The sequence below is a fragment of the Lissotriton helveticus genome, chromosome 6 (genome assembly GCF_964261635.1).
Source record: "Lissotriton helveticus chromosome 6, aLisHel1.1, whole genome shotgun sequence".
NCBI lineage: Eukaryota > Metazoa > Chordata > Amphibia > Caudata > Salamandridae > Lissotriton > Lissotriton helveticus.
In genome coordinates this window covers 1,343,233,901-1,343,257,150 of record NC_136067.1, presented here as the reverse complement: position 1 = coordinate 1,343,257,150, position 23,250 = coordinate 1,343,233,901, and the positions used below count along the sequence as shown (strand labels likewise).

Genomic DNA, 23,250 nt, shown 5'->3' with positions numbered 1-23,250 from the left:
GAGGAGGTTCCTCCGAGGTGTCAGTGTCTGTGTTGGTTGTGGTGGTATCGGTATCCGCATTCGTATGGGCCTTTAGCTTAGCCTTGGATTTAGTCCCTGCATAGGAATGGTCTGTAGCCCCACTGGCGGGCAGCGCTGATAGAGCCTGGGCATGTGGCCATTGCTTAGGGGCAATCATGCCCTCACCAGAAGTAGAGGCTTCTAACTTTCTTTTCTGCGGTTTCTTATCATAACCATGTCTTCTGGCGAAACCCTCCAACTGCTTCCTAATAGGTCGCAGGGCTACCGCAAGGGCTTGTTGAACGGTCAGAGGGACCGTGTGTTCCATTGCTCTGCTTACAGAGGACTGGACAGAGGCGTCCAAAGCTTCTACGAGGTTATCCTCGAGGACAGCCTCCTGCTGACCTTCATACACCTCCTCCTCTTCCTCATCTTCATTAGGGTATCTAACCCAGTCATCCATATTATAGGTGGAGTGGTATAGCTACAAGCCAAAAGAATTCCTGATGTTTTGACAGCAAGCACAACCACCAGGAGGGGTAATGGGGGGGTCAACCCACAAGCACAAGCAAGTACTACTATAGCCCCCTCAGTAAAGCTGTAATCCAACAGGTCAGTGACCTAGGCCAAATAATGATACTTAGAGTGTGTGCCCACTCTATGGCCAGTATTTTACAACCTTTTGTGAATACGAACCCAACAGAGTGGCAACGGATCAAGAAAAACGCTCCACAATGCATTTAAATCGAAGCAGGGGTTCGCGCCGAGGCGCGCCGCCCAAACGCTACCAAAAAAACGCCAAAAAGTAGCCCAAATTGGCAGCGTTTAGGCGCGCGCGTCGGCCGAGAGCCACCCGGCGCGTGCGGCGGAGGAGGGCTATTAGGGGGCCCAACGCCGGCGCCTAGTGCGCAATGCCGGGAACAAAGGCTCCGGTTAGATCAGTGGCCGCCGCTCTGCCGGTCAATGACCGTGTATAGAGACGCGACTGGAGCGTCGCAGTCAGCGAGGCGGGAGAACTCCGCTCTAATGCCCCAATGAGGAAAGGGAAATAAAGCGCCAGAAACGGAGCGACGCTCCGGACCCAAAGAAAGCCTGAAACGGAGCGTCCCTCACAGGTACAATTTCACCAATGAAAGTGGAACCATAGCTATAATACTAATGCTATGAAAATAACCATGTACATCAGAGACATACTCAATAACACAAATAAAAAACCCCTGCAAGGCAGAGTGAGGAACATAGAATGTGCACTTAACTCTTGCTGTGAGCAGCAAAGAAAGAGAATGATGGGACCACGCAGAGGGTTCTTATGAACTATGGAGGCGTGGCTAATATGTATGCATCATGGGCAATGTAGTTGTTTATACTGTTTGTAAAAGAAAATATGCATTTTCATTGGCTGCTGTGTTTTTGCAGTAACGATAGAGAAGTATAATCTGAAGCCTCCGGTCCCGTAATAGAATCTAGATTGAAGTTTCATTGTGATAGTTGTAGCAAAACCATGAGCAGCCACTCGATCCACACGGACCAGTCACTGAGCGGAAAAGTAAACTCACCTCAGTGAGAGCGTGCATTGCCTAAATTAACCTGAGTAACGAAAATACCAATTTAGGTCCAAAAAGGGCCTGAATATTTAAAATAGGGGAAAGAAATTAACAGTCAATGATACAATACGGAGAATACTCCAAGGGATTCACATCTTAAAGCCTGAATATTTATAAATGGGAAAGGCATTGTTTCTGAATGATGGGCAATCCATGATGCAAATAAAGAAAACTGAAGGGATTAGAGGAAATGAATATATGTGCAAATGAGTAGTAGAAACCATGGTACGAGGTTAGTAATAAATGTTTGTGTCAATAAATAGAAAAAACCATGGCTCAGAGAAAAGACAAAACGCAGAGATAGGCAGAGAACAAGCATAATACAAACAACCAAAGGCTCAACAGATTCCGTGAGAACTCCTATGAGAAGCTTCAATTTTTTGTACCAAGTACTTTAGAGTTGGTATATGCTTAAAGTCATCCTGTGCCATCTATTAAAATGGCATTACAGGATTAAAACCTATGTCTGGGGCATTGTAACAGAAGGGCACAATTCTTCCTGTTTCCTCTTCCCCTTCCTCCTGATATGGTACTATTCTTCCTGCTTCCTCTTCCCCCTCTTTCACCTATTGTTTATCCTCTTTTCTAAAGCCCTCTTAAAAAATAGATCTTTTAATATGAATGTATAAATGGAAACTTGAGCTGTCAACAGGGATATTTCTCCAAAAATGTAAACTTTTCTAAGTAGCACAAAATATATCAATTTGATTATGTTTTATTATTGTAGTAAACTATGTGCTTCATTTGTTCTTAGCACAATATGTGTGAGGGTTATGGTGTATAGATTGTCATTATCATTGTTGTGTTTTGTCTTTTTGTTGAGTAGCTTTTTATCTCTAGCAATTGAGAGAATTCTGTAAATTTATACTCCTACATTGTATTATGTTTCTCTTCCAGGGGATCCTCATCAATAGTCATAAGCATTAGAATATTCCCGCCCATGTGCGGGACCCCGGAAACACAATATTATATGTGCCCCACATATATATATATACTCACATATATATATAAATACATATATATATATATATATATATATATATAACATGCAATAGCAGCCAATAGAAACAGAGCTGAAATATGCTGTGTAGAATTTCCACCATACATGTAATAATAATAAGCATTAGAAACATGAGAAACAACAAAAAAGTTTGTTTAGAAATTGTTTTAATGCTCAGAAAGCAGTAGAAATTCTTATAACTCACTGGAAGCATAGAAAGCTCCCAGGCTGCATTGCAAACACACAGTCTAAAAAGACTGAAAAGCTAACCTGTAGCTGCATAGCAATAAACTGACACCGTGCCTTTAAGGCACTCATGACCCCCAGTATCCCATCATGCCTCAGGGGTGACAGTTAGGTCAGTTGTTCTTTCCGGCTCCTTCAGAGAAGGACCCTGGTTACACAGCTCCACTAATTTTCCTGTTTTTTGACAGAAAAACTCTTCACTTTTGACAATTTTTTGTTCTTACTCGACATTTAACATCTAGTCAAGTAAGATACTGTCTTTTTCAGTCATTTTGGTGAGCTTTTTCTCCGGAAAATGCCTTCAATCTTTGACAAATGCCCTTCTTGTCGCAACAAGAAGGCCAAGTCAGACAACCACGACGTCTGTATCCTGTGTCTGCCTGAGGAACATGATCCAGGCACCTGTCCTCATTGTGAACACCTGTCAGGAAGAACTTTAAAAGACAGGGAGAGGATTCGCATTTATGGCCTAGCTCATAGGTCATCAAATGGAAGATCTCCGGTGAGGAAGGGCTCCAAGAAGACTCATTCATCTTCCAAAAAGAAGTCTTCACACCCCTCACCCTCAGCGTCGGGCTCGCGCTGAGAAAAGAACCACCGGTGGATCATTCATCATCTAAACTACCGTCGACGGCGGGCTCGCCGTCGAAGAGAAGACCAGGTACGTCGACGACGTCGAAGGATCCAGTTCCATCGTCGAAATCCCCTCCGTCGGCGTCAACCGGGCGACGTCCGACGTTGAGGAAGGGAACTCCGCCGCCGTCAACCGGGCGACGGTCGGCGTCGAGTTCCAAGACCCCTCCGCCGTCGTCAACCAGGCGACGACCGGCGTCGAGGGAGGTCACCCCTCCGCCGTCGTCATCCAGACGTCGACCGGCGTCGAGAAGTGTGACTCCTCCGCCGTCGTCGAAGAAGCGACGTTCGGCGTCGAGGACCAAGACCCCTCCGCCGTCGACAGGGAAGAGTCGATCGGCGTCGAGGAGGCAGTCTCCGTCGGTGTCTCGTCAGCTCTCGGCGTCGAGGGTGTCCAATACCCCTCCACCGTCGTCGCACAGACATTCGACGTCGAGGCAGAAAACTCCGTTGACGGCTGATCATCACTGTTCGAGGCAGGGTGCTTCGTCGACGACAGGACATCGTCGTTCGACGTCGAGACTTCCGTCGACGACTGGGCATCGTCGTTCGACGTCGAGAGAGAGGGCTCCGTCGACGGCCGGTACTCGCCGTTCGACGTCGAGGCATGGACTCCGTCGGCGCCTGCTCATCGCCGCTCGACGTCGAGAGACCACACATCCTCGCATGGACATGCAAAAACAAGATTGTTTGATCCGCCGACTCCCCGAAAGCACTCGACCATGAGGGAAGATCGCTCGACGTCGAGAGGTTCAGATGTGGTGATGGTAACGGAGTCAGCTTCCCGTCATTCCACCTCAAGGTCCTCTGGCTCCTCAACTGCATCTTCAAAGTCCAGAAGTCCGGTACGCAAATCACCTGAGCGTCGGACGGACCCTTGGGCGGATAAAGTCTGACTGTCACCTAGATGGTACAGGTCTTTGGACCATTGGAGAGATTCTGGGGCTGCAAAGCGTATGCAAGACTATGCCAGCTCGCAGCACAGGTCTCCTCTTCAGGATCTGGTGGAGGAGATGGACAAGCATAGCCCTCCCAGGCGCAAATCTCCTGTGAGAACGCCTACCAGATCTCCCAGAAGGACCCGATCTCCCAGAAAAGAACCAGAGGAGCGGGTCAGGTCTCGCTCTCCTAGACGAGAAGAGCGTTTGAAACGATCAAAAGAGAGGAGGCACAGTGCTCACCGTAGACCTCGACGAACTCCGTCTACTTCATCTACCTCTTCTACCAGGTCTTCCAAGAGGGACTACTCCCCTACTTTGACGGACAGTCCTACGTCCCGATCCTCCCCAGTGGATGACATTGGCACGTATCTGGATGTCTTGCAAAGAGGAGCTCAGAAGCTGAACATTGAAATGTCTGTCCCTCAGGTTACAACGACAGTCATTTTTGAGACTTTGCACAAAAAGGCGATCACCCGTCCTCTACTACCATTAGTCCCGGGGATTATGGATCCTGTCAAGGAGGTATTCCTAACTCCGGCGGCTATCAGAGCTGTGCCAGCCCGCATCCAGAAGAAATACAAACCGGCCTCTTCTGACCCGGTTTTTGTAAGATCTGACCCTCCAGCAGACTCGGTTATTGTGGCGGCGGCGAGGAAGACACACGCAGTTGCCGGTTCTTCTTCAGTCCCACCAGACAAGGACAGCAAGACTCAAGACTCCTGGGGTCGCAAAGTTTGCAACACAGCTGCGTCGACTCTTAAGGTTTCTAGTGCGGCTGCACTTCTGGGTCGCTATGACAGAGCCTTATGGGACTCTATGGAAAGGTTCAAAGCCAAGCTGCCTAAAGAAGACCAGCAGGATTTTGAAGAGACCGTGACTGAAGGATGTCTGGTGGCAAATCAAATGATAAGCTCGGCTGAGGATGGTGCTGTCCTGGCGGCGCACTCCTATTCTCATGGGGTTTGTGCCAGGAGATCGGCATGGTTGCGCCTGACAGGCCTGAAGCCGGATGCTCAACATCGCATCCTTAATCTCCCCTTTTCGGGTTCCGCTCTCTTCGGGGAACATGCTGACGAGGAAATGACCCGAATGAAGACGGAACTGGACACAGTGAAAGCGGTGGGCTTGGAGAAAAAGAAAGAATTCAAGCGCCGCTTCAAGACCAACAGGGGGAGAGGGGCTCAACAGAGGGTTCAAACCCCTCAGTGGTCCCAAAATAAGAACCAAGGGAAACCCCAGTTTCGAGGCAAACCTGGCAGAGGTAGAGGAGGTCATCAACAATCCTCTAACACCACCAGAGGAGGAAAAGCCTGAGCAGTGGCTTCCTCTGGCGCCGTTGCCCACTCCAGTGGGAGGAAGTGCTTCACAACACCTGGCAGAGTGGGTCAGCATCACAAAGGATCAGTGGGTGCTGAATATACTGCGCAATGGATACAAACTACGTTTCCTTGCTCCTCCAAAGAACATACCTCCAAAGAGCGCTTCCCCTCACCAACTAAGCTTGCTCCGAAGAGAGGTAAAAGTCCTACTACAAAAGCGAGCGATAGAGGAGGTTCCTCTCGCTCAAAGAGGAAAGGGAGTTTACTCCAGGTACTTTCTTGTCCCCAAAAAAGATCAGGAGGACAAGTTCAGACCAATACTCGATCTACGACTTCTAAACAAGATCATCATCAGAGAAAAGTTCCGCATGCTGGCTCTTCACCAAATATGCCCACATCTTCAAGTCGGAGATTGGATGTGTTCAGTGGACCTGCAAGATGCGTACTTTCACATCCCAATTGCTCAACAACATCGCAAGTACTTGAGGTTTGTCGTAGGGAACAAACACTATCAGTACGCAGTGCTACCCTTCGGTCTCAAGTCCGCACCACGAGTCTTCACCAAATGCATGGCAGTGGTGGCGGCTTTTCTGCACAAGAAGGGACTCTTCCTATACCCATACTTGGACGACTGGCTCCTAAAAGGTCCGTCTCCAGTGCGGATAAAACACGATCTACATCTGTGTCTTCTCCAATTGCACAGGCTCGGTCTCCATGTGAATCTGGAGAAGTCAGTCCAGCGGCCTACCCAGTCAATTCACTACCTAGGCTCCGTTCTGGACACAAAAGTGGGAAAAGCGTTTCCTTCGGAGGAGAGACTTTTTTCCCTGAACCAGAAATGTGGAATTCTGCTAGAATCTCGGCTTCCAACAGCCCGACAAGTAGCATCCCTGCTGGGTTCCAATGCATCCTGCATCTTTCTCATCCCAAACGCCAGGCTGAGAATGCGGCCTCTACAGCAGGCCCTGGAGGATCAATGGGACCAGGCGACAGGTCTTTGGGAGGATCGCATCAAGCTCTCCCAAGCGACGAAAGACGCCATCAAATGGTGGACACGGAGAAAGAATCTGCTGGTGGGGGTTCGGTTTCACCAGCCTCTTCCAAACCAGTCGATAGTGACGGATGCCTCTCTGCAAGGTTGGGGAGCACATATGGGTCCGCTTCAGATTCAAGGCCTGTGGTCTGCGCAGGAGCAGACATACCACATCAATATGCTGGAACTCAGAGCGGTATTCCTGGCTCTCAAAGCTTTTTTACTAGCGATAGAGTCCAACTCAGTCCTAGTTCAGACGGACAACACGACCACCATGTTCTATCTGAACAAACAAGGAAGCACAAGATCTCGCCCTCTGTCTCGAGAGGCTCAGGCAATCTGGCATTGGCTCCTCTCTCGAGGCCTCGCGATAGTGGCGGTGCACCTTCCAGGCGAGTTGAACGTAAAAGCAGACGCACTCAGCAGGCACTTCGAAGATCAGCCAGACTGGGTGCTAAACGACAAAGTGGTGGAAGAGCTTTTTCGTTGCTGGGGTCGTCCAACCATAGATTTGTTTGCAGACGACAAAAACTCCAAATGCCACGCCTTCGCGTCCAAGTTCCACCGGCCAGGGACTCAGGGGAATGCTCTATTGATGGATTGGTCAGGGACATTCGCTTCCGCGTTTCCTCCCCTGGCTCTGATTCCGAGAGTAGTTTCCAAGCTCTGCAGGTCGAACATGGACATGATCCTGATAGCTCCGGATTGGCCGCGGCAGTGGTGGTACCCGGACCTTCTACATCTGTCTGTGTGTCCACACAGACGACTCCCTTGCAGGCCGGACCTGTTGAGCAAGATGAACGGGAGGATAATGCATCCCAACCTCCCATCATTGAACCTAACAGCATGGCTCCTGAGGTCCTGCAATATGGGCATTTGAACTTGCCTCCTGAGTGCATGAGCATTTTAAAGGAGGCCAAGAGACCTTCCACGAGAGCGTCCTATGCGTTTAAGTGGAAGCGGTTTTTCATATGGTGTAGAGATCATCACCTTGACCCGACTAAAGGACAGGAGGACGTCATCTTGCCATACCTCCTTTCCCTAGCTACTGCTGGTTTGAAATACGCTTCTATTAGGGTGCATTTGTCAGCCATAGTAGCATACAGAAAATCACCAGATCAGGTTTCTTTCTTTCAGGTTCCAGTGGTTAAGGACTTCCTCCAGGGGTTGAAGAAAGTGTATCCCCCTGTGCGAAATCCTTCTCCTCCATGGGAATTAAACCTGGTGCTATCCAGGTTAATGTCACCACCTTTTGAGCCCATCCACAAGGCCTCTTTGCAACATCTCTCTTGGAAGGCGGCCTTTTTGGTGGCGATTACCTCTGCTCGCAGAGTCAGCGAGATTCAAGCTCTCTGTGCGAAAGAACCATACACTATCTTTCATCACAATAGGGTAGTCCTAAGGGCTCATCCTGCTTTCTTACCTAAAGTCATCTCTGATTTTCATATAAAACAGTCCATTTCCCTCCCGTCATTTTTTCCAAATCCTACGACCCCAGCCGAGCGGTCACTTCACTCCTTAGATCTTAAAAGAGTGCTCAAGTTCTATTTGGAAATGACCAAAGGGATTAGGAAAACGGATCAACTGTTTGTGAACTATGGTTCAATGCGAACAGGTTTTCCAGCGGCCAAGAGGTCCATCGCGAGATGGATTGTCTCTTGCATTAAATTGGCTTATCAGCTTGCAGGCAAGCCTTTGTTGCAGTCACCCAAAGCGCATTCCACTAGAGGGAAGGCCGCTACAGTAGCCTTCTTGCACGACATTCCAATGTCGGAGATATGCAAGGCTGCGACTTGGAAATCAGTTCATACCTTTACGAGACATTACTGTCTCGAGTCTGATTCCAGGGCCGATACTCAAGTAGGACAAGCCTCTTTGAGGAATCTATTTGGGTAGCCTACGGCCTATACGAGCTTAGTGTTTACTAGGCTTAATATGGTTTATTACTGTATTGTCACTCCTTTGCCCGCAGGGAGATGAGGTGAGGCTCGCTATTCTATTCTAATGCTTAGGACTATTGATGAGGATCCCCTGGAAGAGAAGGATTAGTTACTTACCTGTAATCCTAGTTCCCTTCCAGGGGTATCCTCATCAAAGTCATAAGCAACCCTCCCGCCTCCCCGGGCAAAGGACATTCTTTAATAAGGAGATATTGTTAACCTATTTGTTATTGGGTTTATTTTCAGTCTCCGAAAAGAACAACTGACCTAACTGTCACCCCTGAGGCATGATGGGATACTGGGGGTCATGAGTGCCTTAAAGGCACGGTGTCAGTTTATTGCTATGCAGCTACAGGTTAGCTTTTCAGTCTTTTTAGACTGTGTGTTTGCAATGCAGCCTGGGAGCTTTCTATGCTTCCAGTGAGTTATAAGAATTTCTACTGCTTTCCGAGCATTAAAACAATTTCTAAACAAACTTTTTTGTTGTTTCTCATGCTTATTATTATTACATGTATGGTGGAAATTCTACACAGCATATTTCAGCTCTGTTTCTATTGGCTGCTATTGCATGTTATATATATATATATATGTATTTATATATATATGTGAGTATATATATATGTGGGGCACATATAATATTGTGTTTCCGGGGTCCCGCACATGGGCGGGAATATTCTAATGCTTATGACTTTGATGAGGATACCCCTGGAAGAGAACTAGGATTACAGGTAAGTAACTAATCCTTTTGTGCCGTCTCTTATTTTGGTGTTTTGCCTATGTCATTTTTGTATTTGTTAGTCTTATATATTTTTATTATTGTATTTATTTTCAGCCTTAGGAAGCTCCCCATGGTGGAGCGAAACGCGTTGGCTGATGGCTTGAATGGAATGTTCTTAACGTAAAATATTTTCAAATAAAGAAGTGACTGTTTTCATATACTCAGGTCTCCTGGACTTTGTGAACTGCGCACCCCCCATTTGTTACAATCATGTGTTGAAAAAGCAGTTTTTTGATAAAATCTGCCTGTTCCTGAAAGCTGGGAAGATGGTGATTTTAACCCTTTATTGATACCATTTGCAGTGGAAAAACTGACGCTTTCTTCTGCAGCACTTTGTCACAATTTTCCCTAAAAAACCAAAATGTGGCTGTATTTTGGCTAATTTGTCAGTCCCCTCCATGGGAATCCACAAATCCAGGGTACCTTTAGAACCCCCAGTATATTGGAAAAAAGGGCGCAAATTTGGCCTGGATAGTGTTGTATAGTGTATTCTAATCTCCCTATCTGTCATATATCTTCTCATGCTCTACAGCTTGCCTATATATAGAATGTTATAGATGTCATAGAATACTTACTAGAGATGAGCCTTCACTTGATGATGGAAGGCTGAGCATCCAGGAGGACAGCTCCTGGTGGGGCTTACTTACCTACTTAATTAACCACTTAACTACCACCTTGATTCACCTGTACCATCTGTAACTTCAGCTATAATAAATAACAACTTGGAACTACACCCTGACTCCATGAAGATTATTACAGATAGCTTATGTGGACAAAAAGTTATGGGGGCCTAAACGCAAACTACCCGAAATAGCCCAAAAAAAGACTTGGCATGTGGGTGGAGATGTCTGGTGATGAAGGGTTTAAGATAGGTTGCTGAGTCAGAGTATGTGCATGACCTATTTCAGTGGATACAAGCACTATCTACAAGCCAAAGTAGCTTAGTCAGTGCTAGTTTGCAGCACATTCCATAGTCATTGTTCGAACAAGCCACCTTATCTCAAGAACTCTGTTAACAGATACCTTGATTTAAGATAGTCACGAAAGATAATAGATAGATGCATTCTTAGTCTGCAGGAGGTGTGCTGTATGAAAAAGAAAACCTACCAGGGCAGCATGTCCCATCAACACAAGAAAGGACTGGCCATATACTTTGCAGATATTCCTTCTACAGTTAAAGCTGAATTTTACAAAGAGATAATCAAGCCGCACACACTGAGTTTTTAATTTCATCAAAATAGCCCGTTTAATGTGTAATTTTGGAGGTGCTATGCAACAGCACCCATTTAACCGTCCAAAATGAAGCTGTTTTTCTGGCTAGACTAGTCTTTCTGATTTATTGCACTAGACCGTTTTCAACATGTAGTTAGTGCGAACTAATTATTCATTCAAGCCTAGTGACATTTATTCCTTACCTGCAGTGGCACTTAGAGGACACCAGCTGGAATGGCACCCAGAGGACACCAGAAGAAATGCGGTCCCGGCAGCCAGGGCAGGCTCTTGGCGAGTTGGGAGAGTACTTATAATCCATTCTTAATGTGTCACAATTGATGAATGTAACCCCCTATCAGCCACCTATTGTGCCGTGCCCCCTGCCGCCACACACCAAACCCCCCCCCCCCCCCCTAAACAAACAGCTTGGCGCCAACCTGACACAGACAGCTAAGGCGATTCAGGTGTGTTGCGGGAGGTGCAAGGTGTTGAGTTCAGAGGCAAGTCACTTCTTTAATATAGCCAGTCAGGGCCTTTCATGTGAAAATGGGCCCCTGTAGCCTCAATGTATAAGTGAGGGAGGTATATTTATTTCGGCTCAGAGCCTTTTCGAGCAAGAGCCAGCTCTGCCGGCAGCTATTACTGACTAGAAACAGGGCCGATCTTACACTAAAAGTCTCGACTTATATAAACTGATGCTGCGTGCTGACATTCGGTAATATTAGGGGGGTTCACACTCATTCAGTTCTGTTCACCACGCGAAAAATAAATGTCTCACTCTGGTGGACATTACTGATTTATTTTGCCCGAGTTAGGTTTCTGCTGAAAGCGGTGGGCGGTCAAACACAACGGCTCATCTGGAACCTTGCTTCAAAATTCCTCAGAAATCAGTGGCACACCGGGACGTAACGTCACAATTTCCTAAGAGGCAAAATAATTTTCAGACATGCTCTTGACTCAACTTCTTTTTATTAATGTGAACATTTGATTTCTATTTATGTCAGGTACGTCTTTCTGAGTATGCGCTTTATAAATCATGTATATAGCTCAGAATGCAAAGTGAATGTGTTCCACACTTAAAGTGTTTTCAAAACCCTACCTTGTAGGTGACGGTCAGACATTTTCAGTGGGCTCACAACTCAATGAACATTTTCGCTTGATTCAAACTCGTGCCCTGTTTGCTAAATAAGTCTGTTTGCTCCAAAATAATTAACATAAGGAGCTAGCTTGTATCAACTAGAACTCTGGGTCGCACAGAGCTATGTAACTAATCAGACCTATGACCAGAGATTACACACACATTTCTCTAACAAGTGTATCAACCACCTTAATTATTTTGCCCATGTCATACCGTACAACTCAGCGCCCACTGAAAGAACTCAGAATATCTTCATTGTTACGTTTGTTAATAATTTATTTGGGGTTCCAGTTTGTAAAAAAAGAATACATTTGCTGACAGTCCTTGTTCAGTGCCCCATGATGCCACCCCCTACCTGACACAACATTCATGCTCCCAATGTTTAGGTCCCCGGAGTATTTCTTCTATATCCAGCGTTCTTCGACTGTGGGAAACATACGCCCAGATGAGGAATATAACTGTTGGCAGGGCCACAAATGTTGACTGTGGGCAACAGCAGATTGACGGATGTACTGGAAACTCTGATGTTACGGCCTAATGGTGTTATAAGAACCCCCTCCACACACACTCTCTAAAAGCAAAATTGTAATTGGCCTTTGGGACCCATGGGCATGTAACTGAGACCTCCTAAAGCTTTGGCTAGTTCTTCATAGGCCTCATGTACCTTAAGTGAGAAAACAACAGCTTATAAATAGCACTTTAAGGGTGCAGCATGATGTTCTAATCATAAGAAGTCCAGTAGTCCAGGGTAGACCATGTAAGATGTTAATTTAAGTAGATGGTATGAAAGCCCCATCAGGAGCAGCCTTCCTGCTGCTCAGCCCATTCTCCAACTGCCTCACACTCAACCAACATTCCACAGCATCAACACACCCCAACATTCCACACACCAGTCACACTTGCTGAGCAGCAGGTATTACACAGGACAGACGTCCATTCCCTAGAAGTATGCTTATGCGTCAATTAATTACAGCTTTGCTCCTCAGTCAAATAAAGTTATCACCACGGAAATACGTAGCTATTTTATTGTACTTAAATTCTCCTGTTACTTTCAACGAAGTTCTCATTCCCTTTATCCTTATTATTTGCAGAATGTATCTTGAATAAGCTTTGTCTTTAGTCCGTAAATAATTTAAATATTCAGAACATAAAAAAGACTTGGGCAATTATGCTGGTGCATAGAATTATAAACTGTTCTTTAATACATGTAAACGGGGCATGCCTTGTAGTTTTCACAGTGATTGACGAGATGAGGCACTGGCAGTGAATAACACAGGAGGGCGGTGGAGGCTTGTAGTGGGAGGAGAGCTGCGAGCAGCCGCTGGGTGGGGGCTCGTTGTGCTGCGGAGGGGGGAGGAGCAGGATGCGGCACAGCTGAGGGCAGGCGGGCGGCTCAGTCTGCTGTCGGAGGCGGCTTCACCGGCGGACACCGAGCCCTCGTCAGCAGGGCCATGGCCTCCATGTCGGCCGCCATCGCCGCGGCCCGCGCCGTCTCGGGCTCAGGGAACCGGCCGCTGGATGAGCGCGAGCGCAAGCGCTTCACCTACTTCTCGTCGCTGAACCCCATGGCCCGGAAGATCATGCTGGAGAAGGAGCGGATCCGGGAGCGCTGCGGGCCGGCCTGGGAGCGGATGGAGCCCCGGGAGCAGGAGCAGCTCATCGACCGCAGCCTGGTGGACCCGCAGCTGGAGGCGCGCTACGCCCTCCACCGGGGACCCGAGGCAACTGCGGGAGAGGCCGGCACCTGCAGCGTCTATCCCACCCTGCGCCCGCCCACCGGCCAGAAAGTGGTGCACTTTGGGGAGGAGGTGAGTCCTCAACTCTTTGACCAGCCCAAACCATAGTCGCTGGGGAGAGGGGGGGAGATGGGGGTGCGCACCCCCCCCCCCCCCATGCTGGAGTTCAAAAAGTGACTAAGAGGCCTTCACTTTTTGTTTTTATCTAGTCACATTTGCTGTGCGTTCAAAGGCAGAGTTCAAATGTAAGGCTATGTCGTTTGACAAATTGCTGCTCATTCGTTTACCATGGAGACTTATGTTTGTCTTTCTCTAACTGTGACAGTCTGTTGGTGTACACTGTACACCAACAGACTGTCACATTTAGAGAAAGACAAACATAAGTACAGGAAGTGTGAAAGGAAAGGCTGTATGTAAAATGTGACTTTTTTCTAACACAACAAAATGTAAACATACTTGTAGATGAACTGCATATGTGTTACAAAATATCAGCAGATTGGAAAGCACACATGGAGCACATGTTTTGGTAATTTTGAAGTGTGACGGAAGCAAAGATTTTAATAGGATCAAAACAAATCAAGACACGACTTATCTTTGTGAGAATGATTAACCCTTTGCGGAAACCCAATTCCCATACATTATTGTTTTCTGTGCTGTATTGTGTTATTGTTGACATGAAAATGTGCTGTCTGTAAATGACAGTGCACTATCTCGCTATGCTATAGTATTCTATTTGCGACTGTATGCTCCAAATTGCATCATCGGCTACATACTACAATCTGCCCACCTATCCAATCTTTTGTTGAATGAGCGTGACTCATTTACTATACCTGCGGAACCCTGCTGAAAGACCCAAATGAGCTGCTGTTCAGTTGAGAGAGTACTAATAAGCAAAACGTGTTAAATAAACAGAAACACATTTATTTACATGGTAACTGAAGTAAAAGAAATGAAGCAAATATGGTGTTTTGCTCCACTTAACTTTAGGAGCACATTCAGCTTTTAAGGCCTCTTGCAACAAGCATGTAAACATTTGATAAAGTCTCTTCAAAATAAAAACAAAATTGTATTCCATAAACACGCAGAAGTATTTCACCTTATTCCATCAGCTTTATTGAGAAGTATTATTTTAAAAGTGATAGTTGAAAAAATAAATGGAAACATTCAGTCCTTCTCCCATCCTAACAACAAGGCCAAGTGTGAATTAAGAGACTAGTGAGTTGTCACATGGAACCCTTGGGGTGGCCTGGGTTGTTAATATACACAGACATTATAGTTTCTTAAAGCGGCCACAAGAAACCTTTTTGTACAGCACATATCCTGAACACATATTTCATGGTGCTCATATGTGACCATGAAGAAAAAGTGAAATAAAACAATTGCCTAGTATCACACTATTTGGTCAAGTGGGGGAAGCAGGTATTGATCCCATCGTTTCTGGTTTCACATTGTGCAATCCTATTTAATTCCAAATCAATAATCAAGTTTTCTATTTTATACTTAACTCTCGCAGGGTAGTGATAGCAAACCGTGAAGTTTTACCCCAAGGTGCAGTAGAGGGATAGTGATTCAGATACAGCATAACACAGTATTGTCAAATCTATGACTCTTACAGAGACTAGGGGAGACACTGTGTCTGCCACTAATTCAGCACAATGCAGCAACTCCTGCATTAGGCACTGTGCTTCCCACAATAATAACTAGATCAATATACATTTTAAGCTTCACCATTCTGTGGGCACGTAGCCCTGAGATGATCAGTTTCAAAGGTGCAGCAGTTTAGTGGGGCAAAAACTGCATCCGGTCCTTCCACTGCTTGCTGCTTTCAGAGGCACTTTTTTCCTTTTCCTTATATCCCCTTCCTCCATCACCCCTCAGGCATTGTTGCTGGCCCCCACTCTTCTTCTCCTTTGTTGCTAGTCCTGACTACATCCCCCCTTCAATGCTTGCCCTCGCCCATCCTGCCAGAAACAAAAGCGCCCAAAAGTAGCACAAATGGGTTTCAAGATGCTAAAAAGATGCAGTCAATGCTTTCTGCTCTACATGGCCTTTTTGGCTCTGTCTTCATGCGTGTCCAACACTGTGAACTTCTGCCTGGACGTAAGATAATCAAATATATATTTTTTGTAAAGGCAGAGAATAATCCCAAACATTCTCAGCTAAAAACCTGCACCCTGTGATGCGATTTTTAGAGTTGGCACATATAGGCAGACAGCAGTTTGCCTTTGCTGAATTTTTGGGTTCTGTGCAGCAGAGAGGCAGAGTTGGTAAGTGAAAGCTCTCTAGAGTCATATCTATGAACTAAGTCGAAGAAAAGACATGCATTTTTCAACTGGAAACCCATTGAGTAGCCAAACCTTCTTTATGTTTTTGTTGTTTTTAGGAGGAATCTGTGTTTTGTCTCTTAGGGTGCATTATTCCCTTGCCATATTTTGACCCCAAAGGTGTGCACCATGGTATGCATTTCTTTGGTTTCAGCTCAGAGGGTAGTAGCTCAATTGAATTTCCTGGAGCTTACTTTCTGCAGAACGCAACAATGTACCCAAACACATGGAGTTGTTTTGCCAGTGCTCAGCGGGAATCATTTGGTCCAGGTGCACACGCTTATAAGCTAGATGTATGATTGGCGCAGGTTTTTGCAGGTGATGGGCACCTACAGTCATGTTTGTGCCCTTGGATGCAGAGCAAGGCAGGAAAGAGACAAAGGAGGAGGAAGAGAATTTTAGGAAAATGTTGGCAAATAGAGAATACAGGAATGACTAAGAACTTAAAGGATTGGGAGAGCAGAGGGGAGGAGAAAAGAGGCATTAAGTGAAATCTAGAATAGACAGCCTTGGTTTTCAACAGCACTGGTAGTGGGTTCATGGGAGATATTTTGGGCTCTTGTACTTGTATTTGCAAATGCTGAGTTAAAAAATATATCTTTATTTGCATTTGAAACGGGTACAGGGGTACATATTTTTAGACATATTCCAAAACATTACATAAAGAGAAACAACATTGGAAATGGTAAGTTGTCACAAAAATGTGATTGACGGGAAATTTCAAGATCAACACGTATAGACTTAATGTGTCTACTGGGTAATGTGGTTAGAAAACAGTCCAAAATGTAGCCATTCAGTGGACCAGATGTAGACCTTATTGTTGACATTATATAGACGTCAACTACTCGGAGTACTGTATATTGCATTTTCATGAGGTTTCCTCCAGTTGTTTATATTGGTCATAATTGAAGCCTACCTTTTGACAATGAATGACCTTTAAGTTAATACATCTTCAGAGTACTAGATTTAAAACTTGAGTGATTTTGTCTTTGTCAAACCGGGCCGTCGAAGAAGTCTGAATGTATTTACCAAGTTGTTCAATCCTTTATTCCCATTGGCCCTGGGCTCAACAGCCTGTTCCTTGTATTGCCACCCCCTCTAATAGAGTGTACCTCATTTCTCTTTTAGATTGCGTATAGCGTCAGGCGCTCTACCAGAGCTTGGAGAGGATGTTGGCATGAGCTGGCCGCACTAGAAGGTGAAAGTATTTAGGCTCATTTGTTGCTCAGTGACGACAGTCCCTTCTCCGCATGTGACATTCTTTATCGGGACCAATACAGTACCTCGCCCTTTGACCTAGATCGTCTCCTGGTGGGATTCTGGGGAGTTATCGTAGGGTGGAGATGGGGGAAAAGACAAATTGTACTTCCGGCTTGACTGACTTCTTCACTCATGATGATATTATCTCCAACTCTCGACAGGTGAAATTTAATCAATGCCCATTCCTTCTGCTCAGTCCTGCTTCTGCTGTCTATTGGCGAGCAGCTCATTGGTTTGTTTCTACTCCTCCCCCTGTACATGTGCTGTATGGCTATGATTCTTGAAGGAAGTTTGAGTGGAGCACATCTCTGTGCTTCCTAGAATGATGGTAGCTGTGAGGTACTGGGTTTTTAAGAACCGGCACAGAACCGGTAACCCAGCGGTGCCAGGGAATCAACACCCAGAGACCTCGGGTTCTTCCTGATCCAGACCACAGAAACTCAGAGTCTTCTAGGTGAAGTCAAAGATTAGTTTATTGGCTGCAACCAATCAATCAATCAATCAATCAATCAGGTCATTTGTAGAGCGCACTACTCACCCGTAGGGTCTCAAGGCGCTGGGAGGGGGGGGGGGTGCCGCTACTGCTCGAACAGCCAGGTCTTGAGCTGCTTCCTGAAGGAGAGGTGGTCTTGGGTCAGGCGCAGATTGGTCGGAAGTGAGTTCCAGGTCTTGGCGGCCAGGTAGGAGAAGGATCTTCCTCCTGTTGTCGCTCTTCGGATGCGGGGGACGGCGGCGAGGGCGTGGTTGGTTGATCTGAGGAGGCGCTTGGGAGTGTAGAAGCTGATCCGGTTGTTGAGGTAGCTCGGGCCTTGGTCGTGTAGGGCTTTGTGCGCGTGGGTGAGGAGCCGGAAGGTGATTCTCTTGTTGACCGGGAGCCAGTGCAGATCTCTCAGGTGTCCGGTGATGTGGCTGCGTCGGGGGATGTCGAGGATGAGTCTCGCCGAGGCGTTCTGGATCCGCTGGAGTCTCTTCTGGAGTTTCGCCGTGGTTCCGGCGTAGAGGGCGTTGCCGTAGTCCAGTCGGCTGGTGACGAGGGCTTGGGTGACCGTCTTCCTCGTCTCGGTGGGGATCCACCGGAAGATCTTACGTAGCATGCGCAGGATGTTGAAGCATGACGAGGAGACGGCGTTGACTTGTCTGGTCATGGAGAGGGAGGAGTCCAGGATGAAGCCCAGGTTGCGTGCGTGGTCCGTCGGTTTGGGTGCGGTGCCCAGGGCGGGGGGCCACCAGGAGTCGTCCCAGGCGGAGGGCGTGGCGCCCAGGATGAGGACCTCCGTCTTGTCTGAGTTCAGTTTCAGGCGGCTGGTCGTCATCCATTCGGCTACGTCTCTCATCCCTTCGTGCAGGTTGGCTCTGGCGGTGGCGGGGTCGTTGGTCAGGGAGAGGATCAGCTGGGTGTCGTCGGCGTAGGAGATGATGTTCAGGTTGTGTTGGCGTGCGATGGCCGCGAGGGGGCTCATGTAGACGTTGAAGAGGGTTGGGCTCAGCGAGGATCCTTGGGGTACGCCGCAGATGACTTTGGTGGCCTCTGACTTGTACGGTGGTAGGCGGACTCTTTGTGTTCTTCCGTCGAGGAAGGAGGTGATCCATTCCAGTGCCTTCTCCTGGATTCCGATGTTGCTGAGGCGCTGTACTAGGGTGCGGTGGCAGACAGTGTCGAAAGCCGCGGAGAGGTCCAGGAGGATGAGGGCCGCTGTTTCTCCGTTGTCCATCAGAGTTCGAAGGTCGTCGGTGGCGGCGATGAGGGCGGTCTCCGTGCTGTGGTTCGCTCGGAAGCCGGACTGTGAGGGGTCGAGGGATCCATTCGTCTCGAGGAAGGCGGCCAGCTGTTTGTTGACGGTCTTCTCGATGACTTTGGCCGGGAACGGGAGGAGCGAGATGGGACGGTAGTTCTTGAGGTCGGTGGGGTCTGCTGTGGGTTTCTTGAGGAGAGCGCTGATTTCGGCGTGCTTCCAGCTCTCAGGGAAGGTGGCGGAGTCGAAGGAGGTGTTGATGATGTCCCGCAGGTGGGGTGCGAGGACAGCGTCGGCCTTGTTGAAGACGTGGTGAGGGCAGGGGTCAGTCGGAGATCCGGAATGGATGGAGTTCATGGTGCGGATGGTGTCTTCGGTGCTGATCGGGGTCCAGGTGCGGAGGGTGGTGGATGGTGGCGTCGTTGCGGTTGTGGCTTGCGTTGGTTGGTTGCTGAAGCTGTTGTGTATGTCCGTGATTTTGTTGTGGAAGTAGGACGCGAGGGAGTTGCAGAGGTCTTGCGACGGGGTGATGTCGTTGTTTCCGGCGTTGGGGTTGGAGAGCTCTTTCACGATGTTGAAGAGTTCCTTGCAGTTGTGTGCGTTGTTGTCCAGCCGGTCCTTGTATGCATTTTTCTTGGTGGCGCGGATCAGTTGATGGTGTTTCCGGGTGGCGAGCTTGAGGGTGGCCATGTTGTCCGTCGTTGGTACCAAGGTAACAAGTGTCCTAGAAGTACAATACGGGTATATTCTCAGGAGACTGCACACTTTTACAAAGTCAGGCTTCTCTTCTTATACACAATTTTGGGCTCCAGGCAAAACATTCTTGGTTGTAAAGTAAATCGTTAACATACTTTTAGTACAAAGAGAAAGCAGAGTCATGATGACATGTCCATATTTCACTTCGTGCTGCCTACAACAAATCATTTGGCAAGGCCCAACATTTCATCAGATATCACTGTACCCCTAATAAAAACGGGCACCTCCCCACCATAAAGTAAGTGAAGCAAAAGAGTGGAGATAGATGTGAGCGAGATATGGCAGGTGTGCGCGCTGAAATGGTTTAAGGTTTGTTGAGCCTAGATACTATCTTGCTTGGCCACTGGGAGGGGAACTGACCTAACGAGTTCGGCCTGGGGCAATGGTTCCAACTTGTACAGGTCATGGAAAAGTCGATTAAGGAGTATGTGTCCTTGTGGAATCGAATTCAGCTGGATTAAGGCCTATGTAAAGGGCAACGCATAAATGGAAGCCAAGGGTTCAGAATGTAAATGACGATTTCAAGGTGAAATCCTCACTCGAATATGCTGAAAATATATGTACATGATGTACTCATCATTCTCGGTCTTTTGATACCAAATTCGTCATGTTTCGACAAAGTTTTAATTCTCGTGTCCAGAATGATTATACGAATCCAGATTTTCAGAACCTCAATCCCTCCTTTTGCCCTTACATAGGCAATTAATCTATTCTCATGTTAGTCTGAGTCCAGGTCTATATTCCTAAAGTCGTTGAGATGTTGCTGTAACATCATTCTAGTACTTAGTTCATTTCTTGACACAGGCTTCCTTACACATGATGTAACACAGAGGCCACATATTGCAGGAGCACACTGTATGCACAGACAGAACAGAAAAAGAATGGCTAAGACCATCCCAATGACAATCAGGATTTTACATCCCCAGGCAGATATCAGTTCCCAGAACCATCCCATTAACGACCAATCTCCTTTATCCACATGAATAGATTCGGAAAACTTATGTAGTTTGGAGATGGCCCTGTACACGGTTGGAGCATTATCTGGGATGAAAATGCAACAACTAGATTGGATCAATTTGCATACCCCACCTCGGTCTGCAAGTATAACATCCAAAGCGACCCGGTTCTGAAGGGTCATAAGTCGATCCGACTGGAGCTCAGCAGTCAAGTTACTAAGGGCACCAGCAGTTTCAGTCACGGTGGACTCAACTACCCTTGTTAATTGCCTTATGTTTCTACTGTTAGCCATGGATCCCCAGAACGGCAGAAAACCCTTTGCAAAGTCCCCAAATTCTTGACCTGCAGTGTCTTCTTTACTCAAAACACCTCTAACTATCCTTGTCCGGTGGTAATCCGCCACTGCTGTGTAGGTGGGAGGTAACAGGAATGAAACAAAACATGAGCCCGAGAAGTCAGGGGGCAACCTTGTGTAGGCTCTATCATGGCAGATGAAATAAGTACCCTTAGCGGCTAAAAAACGCAGGGGAAGTCTGAGATCCAAAAACATACGTTTCTGTACAGATAGTCTTCCCTAGCTGAGCTCTGGGATTCTTGCCAATACCTTGCAGACACAGGTGACCCTGATGGGGTACGATCCAGATAGGGGACGATCTTTTGGCTTGCTGTTTCTCACTTAAAGTAGTGCCATATCCGGTCACGTTCCAACCTACATATGCAAGTATCTCATCATCCGGAGTATCTTCATAAGAAGTTACTTCCTTGATCATGTCAACTATACCTTTGACTAGGGCGCTAGTCTTGAGGTTGTCTTTTACAGAACGTAGGGGTTGGATTTCTCGTGCATATATGAACATTGTCCTATATGCCCATACTGAACCATTGTGACTAAATGGCAGGACCAAATAGGGGATACCTTTATCCGTTGTGTGAGGCATGAGACCGCACACCCAACAGTTAGTTAGTTGTGTTCATTACAAGTTGGTGTTGGTGTAATAACTGAACAAAGGAGTTATTAACGAACTCTAATCGCCTATTTGATTCGTGGTCAGGCAGAGGGTGGAAAGAATGAGAGGAAACAGTAGGAGGAGGTATGGGTGATGCAGTGGGCGCAAATGTTACATGGAAAGAGAATAAAACATAACTTATCAAAAATCATTACGCTGGATAGCATAAAAATACACAATATTATAAACCTTTTCTTTGTCATCGTGTTACACAGTCTCTGCTTAAAGTTCATTTGTTTGGCAGGTCTCTCCACATCAGGAAACAATATCCTCTCTAAAGTGCTGCCAGCGGTGGGAGGTTGCTTCTGCTAAATGATGCTTCCGTCAGTCTAGGGCAACTCCCTTGGACTGACCAGAACTACCGACCTAACGTCGTCAGCTGCACCCAAAAGACTTTAATCAACCGCGGCCCTAGCAGCGGAACCCGGATGGCGGTTCGAAAAACAAAAATAAGCAAGTTTCCTAAATGGGAGAGCTGCACTTTCAAAAAGAGTACTTGGGGAAAAAAAAATATATATATATTTGTCCATAGGTCTTGGTCTCAATTCGTAAAAAGGAATCACTTTTATTAGTCTGTTTTTCTCGGTCTCAGATTGTAGCGTCTTTTTCCTGGTACTGTCTGGTCCTGAAACAGGAGTTCAGGCTCCAAAGAGTTCAATTGTTCTGATGGTGGCACAGTCTCTTGAAAAATGTTCTCGCTTTCACATTCAGGGTTAGTTTCTTTTACACGGTCATCGCTGACAGGTATGACACGTGGCACAGTTGTAAGCTCTGAGTCAGTGACACCCTTCTGGACCCACTGGTCATGTGGCGGAGGTGAAGGGATTCTTTTGCAGTGGACCTCGTGGATCCAGTTGGCCTTCCCCTCCACTCGAACGGCTGACCTCGTGGAAAAAAGGACAAGATGTGGCCCGGTCCACCTGGGCTGGTCGTTCTTTGTTCTCTGAAAGTTTCTCACGAGAATCCAGGATCCAGGGACCATGAAGTGACCTGGAGTCTCAGAGACCGGAGGCAGGGTGTTGTGGACCTGTTGATGCAAAACACGCAATTTAGCCGTCAATTCATACAAGTAATCAAGCAAAATAGGGTGTTGCAGCTCGCTGAACTTCGTGGGCCTAGGCACTCCCCATATGTTGGCTGGCCGGCCAAAGACAATTTCATAAGGGCTGAGTTTCACTCGCGAATGCACAGTCATTCTGGTGGATAGGAGTGCTAAGGGTAGAGTGTCAGGCCATTTAAGACCTGTGCTCGCTTGGATTTTGGCCAATTTAAGTTTTAGCGTGCCATTGTAACATTCTACTAATCCAGCTGATTGGGGGTGATTTGCAGCGTGGAACTTCTGCCTAATGCCTAGCCCTTCACACACTCTTTTCATCACACGACCCACAAATTCACTTCCGTTGTCAGACCAGACCATTCTAGGCATTCCAAACCTGGGGAAGTACTCTTTCACAAGGGCTTTCGCTGTGGACAAGGCAGTATTGTCTTTTAGGGGATAGGCTTCTACCCATCTTGAGCAAGCACAAACAACCACGAGCACGTATTTTAAGTTGTTGCACCTCTCCATGTGTATGAAATCTAGCTGCAAAACCTCGAACGGATACGTAGGAGGTGCAAAATGACCAGCTGGAGT

At 47.0% G+C, this 23,250-nt stretch overlaps 1 protein-coding gene across 1 annotated transcript in view; it reads left to right on the top strand.

Moving 5' to 3' along the window:
* Positions 1 to 13,156: 13,156 nt before the first annotated feature.
* C6H1orf198 (chromosome 6 C1orf198 homolog) overlaps positions 13,157 to 23,250 on the top strand; it is a 152,113-nt gene continuing 142,019 nt past the window's right edge. The window contains exon 1 of the mRNA XM_078649074.1: positions 13,157 to 13,652. Coding sequence (XP_078505200.1) covers positions 13,296 to 13,652 — 357 coding nt within the window. The 5' untranslated portion in view covers positions 13,157 to 13,295. The remainder of the gene's footprint in view (positions 13,653 to 23,250) is intronic.